This window comes from Anabrus simplex, chromosome 11, assembly GCF_040414725.1.
Source record: "Anabrus simplex isolate iqAnaSimp1 chromosome 11, ASM4041472v1, whole genome shotgun sequence".
NCBI lineage: Eukaryota > Metazoa > Arthropoda > Insecta > Orthoptera > Tettigoniidae > Anabrus > Anabrus simplex.
This window is the reverse complement of record NC_090275.1, coordinates 111,493,857-111,510,250: the sequence shown is the minus strand read 5'-3', so window position 1 is coordinate 111,510,250 and position 16,394 is coordinate 111,493,857. Positions and strand designations below refer to the sequence as shown.

The window sequence follows — 16,394 nt, the reverse complement described above, 5'->3', positions numbered from 1 at the left end:
AAACAGTGAAGTTTAACCCATTCACATACCATTTAACTGAACTTATTTGTGCCTTGGTGTACCATTTATTTTCATTACTTTACATGATATTATCACCAACACTATTAAAGCATGCTTTACAGCAACGTAATGAAAGGATATATACAAACTACTGTCAGATGTACTTTGTGAAGTCTTTGTGAATATGGTAGGTCATAAAACAGTCATATTCGTGCATCGTCACCTTGCACCGGTGGCATTCAAATGAAGATTCCTTCCTCAGACCCCGTGTCACATAGACTTTGCATCTCCGTGATGGGATAACCTTCTATGTTGTTGGGGGTATTTTGGTTGGAAAGTGTCCCCAGTACCTCTCTTGAAGTCTCAGTGGTGTATCTCTAGGGCTTGGGTGCCTTAATTTGGATAGTCAGGCAAGGTCACACTTGCCAACAGCTGTTCGGACAAATTGATCCGGAAGGTGATAAAGCCTACTCGCTTATTTTCAGGGTTGAGGAGGGGGTGAATGATGTTGGAATTCAGAAGTGTCATATCTAGCATGTAGAAGTATATTTTTTGTATCCTTTTACATATTTTCTCATCAAGGGGAATGATGCGAGTCTCTGGTCATGGGAATCAACACCACCGTTGTAGTCAACAACAAGATTGGGTCTGAACGTCTTTTTTCCATCATACATTACCACTTCAAGGTAATCTGGCCTTCATTTCATCCACAGATATAGGAAACCAGTGTTCCTTTCCAAATGACACTACCCTATTTATATCCTCGGCAGCCGATACAAGACATTTACTTGCATAAGCATTTACCTCATTGGTTAGATGTTCCCGAAAAGTCTGCTGTTAGAAATTCGTTCACAACTTGTAGTTCGTTCGGGCATTGTCCTAGGTGCCTTTGGAAAACACTATTTCACCACTTGCGACGCATGAATGATACTCTGGAGTATTACTTACGTGCTCCCAGTTCCATTCCCTATCGTGTAAAACATGATTAGAAGCCGCTGGTGCGGCATCAGTTGTAGGCCTAAAATTCAGTGACATATTTGACGGCAAAACAGCACTTTGTTCACCTCTACCAGCGCTAAAGTTTCTATCACACGAACTACTTTCACTACTTTCCATATCCACTAAATTCTTCGTCGCTTATTTCTATATCAATGTCATTCTCTTCTAAAAATTCCCATATAATCGCTTCGTAACTCATAATGGAGGGAGCCATGATTTCGCTTACGATGAGGTTGCTAAGATACTGCTTATTCTTTCCGCAAAATAACTGCACAGGCGTGTTTATCGAGTACATCATTGGAATAAAACAGTGATTCCATCTGTCAAGAGGTTACCTTACTAATATCAAATCCTTTCACAAAGGAAACCGGCTTGGAGCGGGTCCAGAAATAAACACTACGCACGGACGGAGAGATCTGTCTTTGTACCGGAGTGCAGTTGAGAGCCAGGACGGAGAGATCCGTCAAAGTACGTCAAGGGGTTAAAGAGAGATCTTCTGAGAACACACTCAAAGTAAAATTGGAGGGAAATTTGAATTTCATTGTTAGTCAGAGAATAAAACATATTTGTCCACATATGTAGATATTGGGTCGGAAGAGGATATTGGAGACTCTACAACATCCTGTGAGTTGATATAGATGTTGATTCCCATAGGGAATCTGAAATATTTGTCCTGAATGAGCAAATTTATAATACCAATAAAAAATGGTCCGTTATTGGACATTATAAATTTTCCAGCTAGCTCATTCTTGGTTGCCAGCGTTTCGCCCTCGTGTGCTAGGGTGGGCTCATCAGTTGGTACCTAGCACACCTACCAATACGCTGGCTAGCGCATACCGTGGAGGCCACTGCGTAGGCTAACTGGAGCCACCGGCAGTGCCAATGCACTAAGAGACTTTGTCTCATCACTAAAAATTGATGCCTGCTTGGCCATCAGATGATATTGATGTTGATTCCCATAGGGAATCTGAAATATTTGTCCTGAATGAGCAAATTTATAATACCAATATAAATGGTCCGTTATTGGACATTATACATTTTCCAGCTAGCTCATTCTTGGTTGCCAGCGTTTCGCCCTCGTGTGCTAGGGTGGGCTCATCAGTTGGTACCTAGCACACCTACCAATACGCTGGCTAGTGCATACCGTGGAGGCCACTGCGTAGGCTAACTGGAGCCACCGGCAGTGCCAATGCACTAAGAGACTTTGTCTCATCACTAAAAATTGATGCCTGCTTGGCCATCAGATGATATAGATGTTGATTCCCATAGGGAATCTGAAATATTTGTCCTGAATGAGCAAATTTATAATACCAATATAAATGGTCCGTTATTGGACATTATAAATTTTCCAGCTAGCTCATTCTTGGTTGCCAGCGTTTCGCCCTCGTGTGCTAGGGTGGGCTCATCAGTTGGTACCTAGCACACCTACCAATACGCTGGCTAGTGCATACCGTGGAGGCCACTGCGTAGGCTAACTGGAGCCACCGGCAGTGCCAATGCACTAAGAGACTTTGTCTCATCACTAAAAATTGATGCCTGCTTGGCCATCAGATGATATAGATGTTGATTCCCATAGGGAATCTGAAATATTTGTCCTGAATGAGCAAATTTATAATACCAATATAAATGGTCCGTTATTGGACATTATAAATTTTCCAGCTAGCTCATTCTTGGTTGCCAGCGTTTCGCCCTCGTGTGCTAGGGTGGGCTCATCAGTTGGTACCTAGCACACCTACCAATACGCTGGCTAGTGCATACCGTGGAGGCCACTGCGTAGGCTAACTGGAGCCACCGGCAGTGCCAATGCACTAAGAGACTTTGTCTCATCACTAAAAATTGATGCCTGCTTGGCCATCAGATGATATAGATGTTGATTCCCATAGGGAATCTGAAATATTTGTCCTGAATGAGCAAATTTATAATACCAATATAAATTGTCCGTTATTGGACATTATAAATTTTCCAGCTAGCTCATTCTTGGTTGCCAGCGTTTCGCCCTCGTGTGCTAGGGTGGGCTCATCAGTTGGTACCTAGCACACCTACCAATACGCTGGCTAGTGCATACCGTGGAGGCCACTGCGTAGGCTAACTGGAGCCACCGGCAGTGCCAATGCACTAAGAGACTTTGTCTCATCACTAAAAATTGATGCCTGCTTGGCCATCAGATGATATAGATGTTGATTCCCATAGGGAATCTGAAATATTTGTCCTGAATGAGCAAATTTATAATACCAATATAAATGGTCCGTTATTGGACATTATAAATTTTCCAGCTAGCTCATTCTTGGTTGCCAGCGTTTCGCCCTCGTGTGCTAGGGTGGGCTCATCAGTTGGTACCTAGCACACCTACCAATACGCTGGCTAGTGCATACCGTGGAGGCCACTGCGTAGGCTAACTGGAGCCACCGGCAGTGCCAATGCACTAAGAGACTTTGTCTCATCACTAAAAATTGATGCCTGCTTGGCCATCAGATGATATAGATGTTGATTCCCATAGGGAATCTGAAATATTTGTCCTGAATGAGCAAATTTATAATACCAATATAAATGGTCCGTTATTGGACATTATAAATTTTCCAGCTAGCTCATTCTTGGTTGCCAGCGTTTCGCCCTCGTGTGCTAGGGTGGGCTCATCAGTTGGTACCTAGCACACCTATATCATCTGATGGTCAAGCAGGCATCAATTTTTAGTGATGAGACAAAGTCTCTTAGTGCATTGGCACTGCCGGTGGCTCCAGTTAGCCTACGCAGTGGCCTCCACGGTATGCACTAGCCAGCGTATTGGTAGGTGTGCTAGGTACCAACTGATGAGCCCACCCTAGCACACGAGGGCGAAACGCTGGCAACCAAGAATGAGCTAGCTGGAAAATTTATAATGTCCAATAACGGACCATTTATATTGGTATTATAAATTTGCTCATTCAGGACAAATATTTCAGATTCCCTATGGGAATCAACATCTATATCATCTGATGGCCAAGCAGGCATCAATTTTTAGTGATGAGACAAAGTCTCTTAGTGCATTGGCACTGCCGGTGGCTCCAGTTAGCCTACGCAGTGGCCTCCACGGTATGCACTAGCCAGCGTATTGGTAGGTGTGCTAGGTACCAACTGATGAGCCCACCCTAGCACACGAGGGCGAAACGCTGGCAACCAAGAATGAGCTAGCTGGAAAATTTATAATGTCCAATAACGGACCATTTATATTGGTATTATAAATTTGCTCATTCAGGACAAATATTTCAGATTCCCTATGGGAATCAACATCTATATCATCTGATGGCCAAGCAGGCATCAATTTTTAGTGATGAGACAAAGTCTCTTAGTGCATTGGCACTGCCGGTGGCTCCAGTTAGCCTACGCAGTGGCCTCCACGGTATGCACTAGCCAGCGTATTGGTAGGTGTGCTAGGTACCAACTGATGAGCCCACCCTAGCACACGAGGGCGAAACGCTGGCAACCAAGAATGAGCTAGCTGGAAAATTTATAATGTCCAATAACGGACCATTTATATTGGTATTATAAATTTGCTCATTCAGGACAAATATTTCAGATTCCCTATGGGAATCAACATCTATATCATCTGATGGCCAAGCAGGCATCAATTTTTAGTGATGAGACAAAGTCTCTTAGTGCATTGGCACTGCCGGTGGCTCCAGTTAGCCTACGCAGTGGCCTCCACGGTATGCACTAGCCAGCGTATTGGTAGGTGTGCTAGGTACCAACTGATGAGCCCACCCTAGCACACGAGGGCGAAACGCTGGCAACCAAGAATGAGCTAGCTGGAAAATTTATAATGTCCAATAACGGACCATTTATATTGGTATTATCCTGTGAGTTCCCGTACAGTGTCTCAACAACTAACATCTGCAGGATTGTGGTCTTACTGCCCCATGTGTCGGTTGCCAGTGACACCAGAACACCAACGCCTGCATTTGGAATGGTGCCTTGCCCAGGAGGCAAGGACAGAAGATGTCTGGCATTGCCGGATTTTCAGTGATGAGTCCCGCTTCTCCATAACCTCCAATGACTATCGTGTGCTGGGTTTCTTTTGCAGCATTGAGGGCAGTTGGTAGATCCTGCCCATCTTGTGGAAAGACACATAGGCATAATCCCTGGCATCATGGTGTGGGGAGCCATGGGATGTGCGTTCAGGTCACCTTTAATAGTACTTCGGCAGACTTTGATGGCACGATACATCACAGACATTCTGCGTCTGCACACCCTAACCCGTATGGCACAGCACACTGGGACAGTGTTCCAACAAGATACAGCATGTATGTCTATGGACTGCCTAGAGCATGTTGAGGTGCTCCTCTGGCCAGCAAGAACCCCGGACTTCTCCATCATTGAACACGTGGGATGACAGTGGAAGGGGACTCCATCCCAGTACAAACCTTCAAGTTCTGGAGGGACAGCTGCAACAACTGTGGACGAACTTGCCTCACGAGAGGATCCAAAAGCTGTTTGACACCATTCTGAATTGCATAAGGTCGCATTGCGGCCAGGAGGGGATGCAAAAACCTACTGACCTGGTGCCAACATTCCATCTGTTACTGCCAACGGCCTTGTCTCTTTCATCCCATGTTGTAATCAGTTCGATAAAGGCACATGGTCTTTTAGCATATGTAGTTCATTCACTTTCAACCACTCCTGGGTGTTTAACTTTTTCTGTCAGGCAATGTAATCTCTAACATGAATGATAAGAAAATCATGAATGACAACTAGTTGCCCAAATCAAGTTCAAAATGGGAATAATAATATGTACCTGGAAAAAATTATTAAATAAATAAGTAAAACAATTATGTTTAAGTGAAATACTTCTTTGAGACAAGAGAAATTAACTCTTGAACGGGTGAATTATTATTTTAGGATATTTATGTTTTTTGTTAATCAATTATATTATCAAAAGGCAACAAACCACTCAAATGATGTTTTATAGAACTGACCGTTCTAGTTTTGGAAATACACACAGTTACGTATACGAGGGGTTTTCAAAAAGAAAATGAAATTTTGTTATAACAACATTATCGCTTGTTGTACAGAATTTTAATCACTGTCCCTACCAGAGTAGTCCACGTTACTGACATTATACCATTCTCGTAATTTCTTCCATTTTTGGGAGGCCTCATGGAATGTACTTTCTAGAATGGTGCTCATGTCTCTTGTTGCATTGTCCTGAATCTCTTCTATGGTTTGGAAACAACATCTTTTCAATGTGGTTTTAAGTTTGGAGAACAGGAAAAGTCTGCTGGGGTTAAGTCTGGAGAATAAAGTGGATGCAGCACAACAGCAGTGTGAAGTTTGCTGGACAGCTGCGGAAATGGAGCAACTTGTGAGCTGGCGCGGTACAAATTTTGCACTGACATGACACATCTCAAGTTTGTCACTCAAGATTTATGGCATGATCCTATATCGATGCCCACTTCGTCAGCCCCTCCTTGAAGAGTTAAACGAGAATTTACACTAATCACAAAACAGACTCTCTCAACATACTCATCATCTGTTGATGTGTAAGGTTTGGAATTGTCATCAACCGACATTCTGCCTTGTTCAAAACACTTAAACTACTTGTAGTGCTGCGCGCAACTCATATGGTCCTCCCCGTATGCTTGGCTAAGCAATTGAAATGTTTCTGTGAAAGTTCTGCCAAGTTTGTAACAAAATTTCACACACAAGCTCGTTCTTTGTCACTTGGGAACTAATTTGACGAACAGCTTGTGCACCTGCTCACTTCAGCAGCTGTAGCTCTTCAACTAACGGTGAAGCGAAAAGCAGTAAATGTCTGCGTTGTCTAAACCTGCCTCTACATGCGTTCAGTAGCCGCAACGTGCTCCCTGTGCCAGGTGGTATGCTATTTGAAAGTTTCCTTTTGAACACACTTCATATGTAAAGCTAAGAGGTAAGCTCTGCATTCAGGAGACATGTTGGTTCAAATTCCACTGTTGGATGTTCTGAGGATGGCTTTCAGTGGTTTCCGATTTTCACTTCCAGACAAATGCTGGGACAGTTCCTATTCGTAGGCCACAGCCGATTCCTTCCAACTCCTCACATGATTTCATTCACCATCATGAGCTCATCAACCGAGATTGGCAACAGGAAGATCATCTGGCCATAAAACATGCCACATTTCACCTCAGCCCTGACCTTTTAGCAAGAGATGGAACTAAGGGACTACCAAGAGAAGTAGGAATTGCACTGTCTGTGTGTATCCTAGTTTGTTCTAATTTACTTCATCAAATGTCACACATCAGCTTGCACATGTTATTTTAATATGGTACGGTGCAAAGCACGGTACACAGACTCCCACGTCACATTCTGAACGTGCAATGCGAACACTCCTTTTGCACATTTCACTGGCACATTTCCTTTGCTTCTTTGTTTGAATCTCAGTGACAAGATGATTCTATCCATGATATCTCAAGCCTTCATTCGCATGCTCTTTCCCTGCATGCCCTGCTGATGGCCAACAGGCTCCCTTTGTCTCAACACTGAAAGATTTCACACAGTACTGTGTCACTTCTCTCTTAAATTCCAGCTTAGTTGTCCTCGTTCATGGCATAGTGTTAAGGTACCATGCATTCTGAAGAGATACATCAAAAAGCCAGGAGAATTTTGCCCACCAGTATTTCTTGCTTCTTATTCCCACACATTGCATATTGACATTTTCATCCATGAGGTATATTCTCGCATGAATTTGTAGGAAATTCCAAGCAGGAAAGGACGCTAAACCATGATTACACTCGTCAGTGCAAGAGTACCTCTTGACTTGATCGATGGGGAAAACAGTATACGTAGTAGAGCATAGAGTTACTGCACTATTATCATGCCAGCGAGCGAAGGTGATGTCGTCATTACTTCTTATGTAATCAAATGTATCCCTCTTTTCGCTATATATCTTTAGGAGGAATAATTTTACATTCTTTGGGGATCCGTTCTCTCTAGTACTTCCTGCCATGGAATAACTACATGACTTCAAGTAAGAGAGCAAATTCATTTCAGTAAACAAACTATTAAAAATGATATCAAATGGAAAACTTTTTATTTCACAAGGAAGTTCATTTAAGAAATAAATTAGTTGAGGACCTTCCTTTCCGAATTTCATGTTGTAATCGTCTTGAAAATTAGGGTTTCTACCTCAACACACATTAAAATTGATTACATAACACCCCTGTGTGTTAAGAAACCATGTTTTATGACCAAATTTGATCAGTTTGCCCGTGATGAATTCTTTGCAAGGGTTGCATCGTAATATATGATCGATCATTGATTCATTGAAGTTTATCTTGCAAGCAAATTGCTTCATGAAGTTGTTTTCGATTTTTGTTATAAGAGGCCTCTGTTTGCAAAGTTTGTCATGCATATCAATGTCAGTTTTATTAGCAAAATATAGAAATCATATTTCAAGAAACCTATTGCAGCTCATTGCACCATCAACCAAATGATATCTCATAATGCCAGGCTGAGTGGCTCAGACCTTCTGATCCCAACTTGGCAGGTTTGATCCTGGCTCAGTCAGGTAGTATTTGAAGGTGTTCAAATATGTCAACCTCATGTCAGTAGATTTACAGGTACATAATATAAGTCCTACGGAACAACATTCTGGCACCTCGGTGTCTCCCAAAACCATTTTGTGGATGCATGCACTGATTAGGTTGGGAAGGGTGTCATGAAGCCGTTGTATCCTCTCCAAAGGCAAGCTGGCCCATAACTGTTGTAACTGGTCCTTGATATCTTGAATACTGACACTGAGACGGAGTTTTCATCCAAGCTGGTCCCATACGGGTTCTATCAGGGACAGATATAGGGATCTTGTTGGCCACGGGAATATCTCAACGTCATGCAGACAGTTCATAGAGATGTGCTGTGTATGGACGAGCATTGTCCTATTGAAAAATGGCACCGCAATACTGTTGCATGAGGGATCACACATGAGGATGTAGGATATCCATGATGTACCGTTGTGCCATCAGAGTACATCTGTTTGTCCCAAGCACAGCTTCTCCATGAAAAGGGAATTTAAGTGCATGAGGAAGTCCATGGCATCGGAGTAAATGGCAGGAAAGAGAAAGATAGACATAATCACCATTAAATGGAAAAAAGGATATATATTTCCACAGTAAGATTTGAAACATACTCTGACCAACCAGACATAGTAGGCAGAGAAAAGAAGTCTACCTGTGTACAGTGCCATATTATATGAATGAATATGGTCTGGACAACGTACGATTGAGGGATCTCATGATCGGTGCAAGAAGGACAGTCCCTTAGAAGACGATAGAGCTGATGAAGACCTTCAATATCAGTACCAAGGAGTTCATCGACTGGAGCTGAAAGTGCTCGGGGTTCTCTTCTGACACTCTGACACCACTTCTTTTTGCCATACTGAGATCATGGTGCCGATGACCTAGCTGTTAGGCCTCCTTAAACAACAATCATCATCATCATATTGAGATCATGGGCTTATACTTTACTCTTTTTAATTAATTTTTTTAGTATATTCTTCGTCCTAGGCAGCCTCCAAGTGAAGGAAGATTTTGAAAATAAATATTCAAGGTATCTTGTGCCTTTCATGAAAGGCAACTGAAAAGGGGATCATAGGCTCTCAACTTTGGAGCATGGATTGATGACTGCAGTTTCCCTGGTTGAGTCTGGAATTGCTTGTTCAGTCAAACTCCTCACTTTTGTCTCTCCAATTTGACCTCCCTTGGTTAACTCTTATTCTCTTCTGTTCATTAGTTTTAGGTTTACAAGACTTAGAGAGTCTTGCATCTTCACGCCCTTCCCTTTCTTTTCACAAACCCTTCATTTTTCAAAGTGTCGGACCACTTCCATTTTCCCTCTCAAGAGTATTAATAGAGGACGATTGCCAATAATAATAATAATAATAATAATAATAATAATAATAATAATAATAGGGGCCAATGACCTTCGATGTTAGGCCCCTTAAAACAACAAGCATCATCAGCATCATAATAATAATAATAATAATAATAATAATAATAATAATAATAATAATAATAATAATAATAATAACAACTGCAATGTGTTATGATTGTTCTACACAAAGATGGAGTTGTGCTGGATAAACAAAAATCAGGAGGCACGTTTGGACATATGAAAGATGGCGCCTAATCAAATTTGCACACTAATCAAAGAAGACTGGTGCTAGTAACGTTGTACACTTTATGTATGTTAGTCATTGTCTGGTGCTGATGCTGTGGGCTAGATGTGATTCATGTGTGCTCTTAAGGAGGGGAAGAAGGCAGTAAAGCAGCTTACCAAGTTTGAACTGGGCCGTATAATAGAGGTACAAAAAGATGGATGTTTTTCTGCGATAATGCAGGAGGACTTGGCAGGGATGTATCCACAGTGCATTGATGTTTGCAACAGTATTTATGGGAAGGCACTGTCTCAAGAGGACCTGAGTCATGCCACGTATGGGCCACATGGAAGAGCAACGGCCACAGTATTCGCCGTATGACTGATGGATCGTACTGCATCTCCAGCAGCCATTAGTCCTTCAGTTGGCACCAGAGTGACACAGCAAACTGTAACAAATCGATTACTTGAGGGAGAGCTCCGAACAAGACGTCATGTAGCATTCATCTCAATAAATCTGAATCACTGCCATCTACGACTTCAGTGGTGTCATGGTAGAACTCAATGGAGGGCAGAGTGAAGAACTGTTCTGTTCTCAGATGAAAGCCATTTCTGTCTTCCTGCCAGTGATGGCTGTAAACTTTTGAGGAGGAGGCCAGGTGAGCACTGGGGAACAAGCTGTCTGTGGCATCGACACACTGTCTACACCAGGTGTTATAGTCTGGGGAGCAATTTCTTTTGACAGCAGGAGCACTATCGTCATTATCCCAAGAACTTTCACAGCAGATTTGTACGTCAAACTGGTGGTTGTACCTGTTGTGCTACCATTCACTCTCAGTTTTCAACCATTGCTGTCACCCAATGTGCTCTACAGATTGTCAACCAGTTGCCTTGGCCTGTGAGATAACTAGACCTTTTGCCCTTTGAGCACTTATGGGACATTAAGGGATGACGAATCCACTATCATGCAGTAACTGATTTGACTGATTAAGTAAAGCAGGCATGGGGCTCCATCCTACAAAATGACATACAAAACCTGAATGACACAATGCATGCTTGCCTTCAACACAGTGGTGATTAAAGCAGTTATTAACGTGTCACATGTCTTCTTACACATACTTGAACCTGAGGTGGAAACCTTAATCAAATTACTTAGAAAGTTGCTTAGCTTAATTTTTATTCCTCTTAACTAATGTCTTCTTGGAGTTGGAATTTCTTTTTATCCAAGATATAATTACTACAAGGAAGAAAACAAAACGATGAAATATATGTAAAATATACTAATTTGACAGTTGATATGGTCTCTTTTGGTCTGTATGGACTTTTACTATTAATCTCATTACACTGAAAATTGGGAGTTTACAGGAGTCCTCCGTGGACCCTTATTAAACTCTTGATTTTCACTGTAATGAGATTAATATATTGTCGCTGCCAGGATAAAACCTCCTATCTCCTATGTGTATTTCAGCTTAGAACTTTGGCTGGTAAGGTTCTGTCATCTAAGATGCAATATTGTTTGAATATTTTCAAGGCATTTTCCTCTTCATACTGTATGTGCTGCAGGTCAGTATATCTCCAAAAATATTATCACATAGGAGGTTCTTTTCCGGCAACGACAATACGTCAAAGAATAATCTTAAGTTAGAAAAGGATGTTTTGATGTTGCAGCTTATTGGTAACTATGCAAAAAGTACTGCAAATTTCTATTGTAACTGTGAAGATTTTGCCATTTAGTGTGCTTTTTGTACATGAATTATTTTTAGTCCTGGATGGAACCTTCAGCTGTTCTAAGTAGCCCAAGTGTTGCTGAATTATTTTGAGTCCTGGATGGAACCTTCAGCTGTTGTAATTAGTCTAAGTGTCACTGAAGAGGTACTCTAGGGAAATGAGGCATGAGTTTGTTTGCTGTTTCTTTCCTCACTGAGCCAGAAGTTGCTATTGCATATCAGTCTGCCAAGTGCACTAAAATACATACATCAACTAACCTTATGAACATTATTTTTACACAATTCTTAATGTACTGGCTGCCTAAGGAATGACATTGCTCGCATTCCTCATACCTCAGTCAGGATGAGACTGACACAGAGAAATTACAGTAACAAACTTAATCTAACCCATACCAGGAGAGACACTGCAGTCTGGATCTGGGCCATACATAGACTATGTTCAGGTATTTTTCTTAGTAGCATTTCTCCTTGCCTCTTGCTACACATTTTAAATTTATTGAGATAGAAGAAACATCAATGACCGTATGTTATATCTAATGACAAAGAATGTGAGCTCTGCTTAGACAATAGACCTACCATATAGTCATTTGTAAACTAAGGAAGAGCAATGAAAAATTCTACAAAAGAGGCAAAATGTCCACATTATCTTCACATTCATATTAGAAAAGTGAGGGCAAAAGTTCTTTATTGGAATCATTGTTGAACATTATCTCTGTCAAGACTGAGCAGTTTCTGTGTTGCCATTGAATGTTGCTACACCTTTACTGATGCAACTGTCTTTCCCATGTATTAAATTGTGCCCAATGTAAATACCAGGTGGTCAGAATGAAACTGGCCAGAAAATATTTCCAAAAGGACTAATGCAGGATTGACCCTTCTTAATGAATATCACAGTAGATGTGAATCACTTCATCTAAAGAAATGAAAAACTGTTGATCCAAAACTCCTGACTCCATTTCACTCAGAAACCACTGGCAGAACTGAACATGTCTGGATGCTTTAACGGATGTAGAAGTGTACATTTTTAAGGGTATAGATGCAGGTCCTTTTTTGATAGTGTTTCGACGTGATGATCTCTTAAGTCCCACATTAGGATGAACGGCGTTGAGATTTCGTCAAAATTCATTCCAGAATTTCCTTCATTCAAACAGTGTTTTCTGGTATTTGATCAGATAGTTATAGTTTTCATTCACTAAAGAGCCCATTTCACATCATTTTGCCACTGAGTTTTTGCATTGCAGACTTGGAGGTTTTGTCAAAACACTTCCTCTTAACCTCTTGCACAAAGGATTCGACACAGGTTTTCCAAAAATCGTGATTTGCATAACATCAACGAACATGCACTGTTTTATTATGAGCACCATTTTGTGTTGCATTCAACTGGTCACTAAATATGTCTGCTCCTCTCACTCCCTCACATGCAGTGACACAGCAACATACTCGGGACAGAGCACACGGAAGATGCTCACATGTAGACCTGTGGCACCAACCAATAGGTGCATCGAAATCATGGTTTCTAGCTTTTTCTGTGATACGCAGTTCTCCTGTTCATTAGCAAGGGTCGATATGTGTTGGTATTATCAATATTTTGTGTGACAATTTTATTTTGCCCACCCTGTACAGTGTATTTTCTGTACTGGAAGAGGTAGTTCTGGAATAATTCCTTTGATGAACCTCTAAACACATTGGTGACAGTCTCTGAAGTACTATGCTCTGTTGATGGGACAGTTCAAGCCTCTAAGAACAAGATTACACTGCTGCAATCAATCTACTGACCTGTAACACACAAATTATTCAAGATATCGTGCTCAAATGTGGAAAATGTACTTACCAGGTTGTTTAGTATTTCCTAATGATGTGATACCTTTCACTGCAGTACCCTTTGCCTCACTTACCTACCATATAACATATGTTTACACCTTGATGTGCTGTTTCTGAGTCACTGCTGTATTCCAACATGTGAGATTGTCCATGATTTGATGTAGAAGGACCAAGATCACTTTCCACATGATTAACATATTTAGAAATATTCATTTCACTGTTAGTTGGTACATTCGATAACCACTGCATATCATTCATCATGAATATCGTTACCTGTTACCAACTGCATACACCGTGTGATGTTGATAGTTGCATACTGCACTGAGGCTTTACATTTCTGATATTAGTTTGTTAACTGCATGAAGTATCAAAGAAAGAATGATGCAGCAATTCCTTATGCTCTATATTCCATATCTGCACCATATCTATATCTAGCCTTCTCTTCTTCCGTTCTGACACTGACATTGTTTGGTTTGTAAGGGCTAGGAATTATTACATTCAATTTTCCGTCTTCCAGGCCCTGCTCTTTCTGGGCCAATTTTATTTTGACCATCCTGTGTATTATCTGTGCCTCAAGAAGTAGTTCTAAACCAACTCCGGTGATGAACCCCTTAACACATTCCTGACAATCTCTAATCACTGCTAACCAGACAATTCAAACCTGCAAATTATAACCTTCATTTTTCAAAGGGTTGGATCTTTTTCCTTCCAAGTTATGTTTAGAGGGAATCCTTGCTTAGTTGTATTTTCTATTAAAGCAGTGATCATCAACAACATAGATGACTTGGGAACATAGGCTAGGAATTACCAGGTCCTTAATTCAGTTTGCTCTTGTTTTATCTGTCGGCTTATTGAACCGATGAACACATTGGCAAGTATTTTTGGCATTTGTAGTACAGTGTCGTCTTATTCTGTATGATCTACTTCATTCTTGTCATTCTCTTTGGTCCTCCTTCATTATGTTCACTTATTTACTGAGTACTTCTAATAGGCAAGCATGCTGTACAATGTTTCACTGATTTTCCAAGGTAAACTTCTGCCCTTGCCCATTCTGTCATACAGGACATTCTCCGTAACACTTAGTGAAATCTAGATTACACAGATGTAAACACAATTTCCTGAGCTGCTGTGTTAGCTCATCACATCAAATAACGTCTTGCTTATTATAATAGTACCTGTTTTCTTGTTTTTCATAGTGCTCGGCTTTTCCTTCATCCTAAACCGTCTTCAAATGGAAAAAATCTCAAGTGCGAGATCTGCTCAAAGGTCTTTACTCGTCGTGGACACCTGAACGTGCACCTGCGGTCTCATTCAGGGGTAAAGAAATTCCAGTGTGACATTTGTTCGAAACACTTTGTTAGCAAAGCTACACTGACCACTCACATTCTAAAACATGGCGGTGAACGCCGGTTTAAATGTAATATATGCAATGGGATGTTTTTCGACAAAGGAGGTTTGACAAAGCATCATATAATACATACAGGTGAGCGGCCATACAATTGCCTGCTATGTCATAAAGCATTCGCTCGCAAGTCGCACCTGGATACCCACATCCTTATACATACTGGTGAGAGACGACATTATTGTAAATATTGCAACAAGATGTTTGCCCAAGTTAGTACTCTTAACACCCACCTAAAAACTCATTCCGGAGTTAGGAAATATAGGTGCAATTTATGTTCAAAATCTTTTCTGGAGAGTGATGCCCTCAAAAAACATTTGTTCCGTCACTCAGGAATCAAGAGCCATCGCTGTGATATCTGCTCCAAAGGTTTTGCAGAGAAAAACACATTGAAGCAACATCTGCTCACGCATTCTGGACTCAAGGAGCACAAATGTCCAGAGTGTGAAGAGGAGTTCACTAGACGTAGCAGCCTTCTTAGACATTTACGTAGACGACACAATTAATCCAGGAATAGGTCAGGACAGAGTAGGATGTGAAAAGTGGTTGTGGTTCTAAGGCTACATGTTTCCTTATACACAATTAATCCAGGAATAGGTCAGGACAGAGTAGGATGTGAAAAGTGGTTGTGGTTCTAAGGCTACATGTTTCCTTATACTCCCAAATAAACACCAGGCTCCAGTGCAGTCACGGCTTTCAACAAGCCAATGATAAATGCTGCCTTACTTACAAAATATTATAACCTTAACCCTCAATCGGGCGCGCGTGGTCTTTTAGACCGCAGCGATTATTTTCATAATTTATTGTACGGCCTTGTAATCTAATAAAAATGTTGAACTTTAATACTGTTGCAAGTAAGTTTACTATTATTTAGATAATATTTAAAACATTTTTACGTACTTGATGACCGCATTAGGAAAATAAAAACTTGTTGAAAACTGAGTTGATTTACAAATTAATTTTGAAAGCTTTGAAAAATAACTTTCCGTTCTATTTATTTTTTCTGGTTTGTAAACTGGAAGCTGTTTGAACTAGATATATATATATATCCTTCCCTTCATCCATTGTCACTGTAATATTTCTGGCATGAGTAATCATAAATTAAAACACCGTTTTTTTTTTTCTTCAGAAATACTTGTAATTCAAATGATAAAAACTTCTAATCTTACAGCATAACTACCACATTTGTGAAAAAACATGTATATGAGAGAATTATACAATATTTTACGTATATTTGAGTTCATATTCAAGTTCAATTTTGCACTATTTTCTGTATGTGAACACCCTGAAGAATTATTGTCATTATTTTAACCAAATATTGGTATAGTCGACAATCTTTTGTA

The 16,394-nt window shown here is 40.7% G+C and overlaps 1 protein-coding gene across 5 annotated transcripts in view; it reads left to right on the top strand.

Annotated features, from left to right (window-relative positions):
• LOC136883569 (zinc finger protein OZF) overlaps positions 1 to 15,810 on the top strand; it is a 110,108-nt gene extending 94,298 nt beyond the window's left edge. For 4 of the 5 annotated variants that reach the window (XM_067155957.2, XM_067155958.2, XM_067155956.2 and 1 more), the window contains one exon: positions 14,846 to 15,810. In XM_067155957.2, coding sequence (XP_067012058.2) covers positions 14,846 to 15,557 — 712 coding nt within the window. In that variant the 3' untranslated portion in view covers positions 15,558 to 15,810. The remainder of the gene's footprint in view (positions 1 to 14,845) is intronic. The other variant, XM_068229577.1, reaches the window with a different exon arrangement.
• The last annotated feature ends 584 nt before the right edge of the window (positions 15,811 to 16,394 follow it).